This window comes from Echinops telfairi, unplaced genomic scaffold, assembly GCF_000313985.2.
Source record: "Echinops telfairi isolate 266 unplaced genomic scaffold, ASM31398v2 ScPeMD7_7458;HRSCAF=8496, whole genome shotgun sequence".
NCBI lineage: Eukaryota > Metazoa > Chordata > Mammalia > Afrosoricida > Tenrecidae > Echinops > Echinops telfairi.
The window spans coordinates 24,326,782-24,329,687 of NW_022111358.1; the positions used below are offsets into that span (position 1 = coordinate 24,326,782).

At 58.7% G+C, this 2,906-nt stretch overlaps 1 protein-coding gene across 1 annotated transcript in view; it reads right to left on the reverse strand.

The window, feature by feature from the left end:
- The window catches only part of NGFR (nerve growth factor receptor), an 18,907-nt gene that overhangs the window by 7,925 nt on the left and 8,076 nt on the right, over nt 1-2,906 (reverse strand). The window contains exon 3 of the mRNA XM_004707410.2: nt 6-100. Within this exon, the coding sequence (XP_004707467.1) occupies nt 6-100 (95 nt within the window). The remainder of the gene's footprint in view (nt 1-5; nt 101-2,906) is intronic.

A 2,906-nucleotide genomic window follows, 5' to 3' on the forward strand; every position in this document is an offset into this window, starting at 1 on the left:
TCCGCCTCCACGCAGGGCGCCGACATGCTCTGGAGGCCCACGCACTGCGTGCAGGGCTTGCACGACTCCGTGGCGCTCACCACGTCCGAGAAGGTCACGCCTGAGGGCAGAGGGGCAGGCGAGGGCGCAGCGGTTAGTCCTTGACGCCTGGGTACCTCCTCCAGGGATGCCCGCGTGCCAGCGCAGGGGCTGGAGTGTCCCCCTCACCACCACCAGGGCGCAGCTTTCTCCATCTCATCCCTACAGTGACTCCCACACTCTGACTTAGGGTCCCTGGTCCCCAAGGCAGCCGCTTGGGGAGGGCGTGGGCGGAGTCTGGAAGGGCCAGCCTTCAGGCTACCCAGGGTAGCCCAGTTGGTGCCAGTAAAATTTCCAGCAAATTCTCTTAGAGTGTTCCCAGCCCTGTACTCTCGTTCCCAGAATGATTAAGAAATAATCTGAGCGTAATTCCTACCCAGCCTTCCCCCCAGGGCCAGAGCTGGGCTGGGTAGCCAGCCCAGGCAGCGGGCCTTCCCCTAAGGAGTCACGCGCCTCCGAGGTCCTTCCGCCCGGTCCAGAACAGGTTGGGGCTCAGGCGGAGCCTGAACCGAGGGACAATGGTTAGGTGACAGAAGTTCCCACCCATGGAGCTTCCCCAAGCTGCTAAAGGGCTTGGCTCTTAAGGGTGCGGATTGAACTCCAAGCAAGAAAGTTCAAGGGCGGCAGGAGGGACGGAAGCCAGAATGTAAGAAAGATCTGCAGATACAGTCCTCTGCCCTTCACCTGGGAGATTTCCCAGCGAGGGCTTGACTCACGGGCTCTTAATGAACACATGTGAGCTTCTGAATCAGGGGAGGGCTGGGGTGCCTTGGTCCTCGCCTCCTCATGCAGGGAGCTGGGTGGGGGCACTGAGCAACCCATCCCTGCCAGCCCAGGGCAGAGAGCTCCCGTGTGCACCAATCAGCACCCACGAGGATGCAGCCAAAGAAGTTGGACTTAAGCAGCTGAGAACCAGAGATGGTGGAGTTGCTTAGAATGTAGAGACAAGTAGAAACTGGGGTCCCACGGGGTCATGGGGTAGGTAGAGGCCTCTGTGATGTACTGAGGGACCAGGTGGGCACACGACCACTATCTTGTGCAGGGGGAATCAAGAAGGACCATCTAGAGAGAGATGCAAGGGGAAGGAACTGAGTTTGGGCAAGGGAGAGAAAGAACCTTGAGAGAAGGGCCCGAGGGAGAGAGATGGCAGGTGCCAGGTCAGGCGGATCGGGGGTCCAGTCTGGCTTCCTCACTTAGCTGGTATGCGTCTGGGTGTTTTAGTTAACCTCTGGGAGCTTCCTTTCCCAATGCTGTGCAATAGGGGATGATAGGAGCGTTGGTTTGCTAACCTGAAGGTCAGCGGTTTGAAACCACCAGCTGCTCTGTGGGAGAAAGGTGAGGCGCTCTAATCCCTTAAAGGATTGTCGTCCCAGAAACCTACAGGGTGGTTGACGAGTTGGAATCGACTGGATGCAGTGAGTTTGGCATCTTAGGGAGTGCTCTCTGCAGGGGCAGAGCTGGGATTGGGGGCTGTCAGGCCTCTGAAGTCCTGGGCAAAGAGCAAGGGCTGGGTTAAGGTTGGGCGCCATGAACTGGGTGGTGACAGGCAGGCAGCAGAGAGGACCTGCTGACTCGAACAGCTGTGGCCGAGTGTCCAGTCATATGAACAAGAGGGTTGCCCTGGTCTGGCAGGGAGGTGGGTCTGGTCACACTTGAAGGGGGAGAAGGAGCCCTGCCCATGGGGAAGCCCAGAAAAGTAACTGAGTCCTTCTGGGAAAGGGTTTTAGGGGGTGTGAAAAATGTGGTCTTTTTTTGGCAGCAAATGAAGGCAGGAGCTTAACGGGTTTCCTTGTGGAAACATTTTGAGGATGGAGGGAAGTCTGCTGGGGTCTCTATCCCATAAAGTGGGGTCATAAAGGCGGCCTGTTAACACAGCTGGGGGCTGGGGAAGAGAGTCCTGCACAGCCTTAGAGCGCCCGCAGCTCCTGTCCCCCCTCCCTGTCCCCAGAGAGGCTGTGGCCACGCCTACCCCCACCCCCCACCCCCCAGGCTGCTCCTCCTCTCCAGTTCCAGGGAAGAGAGTGGTAGGCTGGAATCTGAGAGAGAGGTTTGACCACAACTCAGCTGGGGGCAGGCGGGGCAGGCGGCTGGGTAGCACTGTAGTGGAATCTCTCTGCCGGGGGAGGAGGCAGAGGGGGGCTGCAGGATTCACAGGCTGTGGATTTGGGGAAACCCGGGAGTGGGAGTCCCCAGAAGTGGGAGTGGGGCAGGGCATGCTGAGGGTAGGCAGGCAGGCGGGTTCCCAGCCTTTGCATCTTTGTGGTTGCATAGTGAGTCGGTTCTGACCCGTAGCACACTATGCACAACAGAAAAAACGCTGCCTGGCCCTGCACCATCCTCGCAATTGTTCCTCTCTTACTTGTTAGCCTCCTTGTTTCCAAGTAATTAAGAAACAGCCTGAGTGTGGTCCCCACCCTCGTCCCCAGGTGGGCCCTGCAGGCCAGCTGGGAGGCAGCAGAGGTTTCTGGGAAGAGGCAGGAACAGGGTGGAGGACCCACAGCCTGCAGGTAAGGACAGAGGCCTGGGGCATCTGACTCAAAAACGCACAGAATCCAGACCCCTGATGAAACTGTGGCCAGGGCCCAGGACCCACCCTCTCTCTGCCTCTATCTCCCCCCCTCCAAAAGATGGGCTCCTAACCGTAACTCCATCTTAACCCCTCTTTGCTATCACCCCCGGCACGCTGACAGCATTCCAACCTCTATCCCTGCTGCGTCCCCCCTTCCCAGAGCTGTACTTCTTTGGTCAAGGCTAGAGAACAGTCTACCAAGGTGGGTGAGTGGGGGGTGGGGGGGTGAGAGTGCAGCCACCCACCCTTACCCAGGATC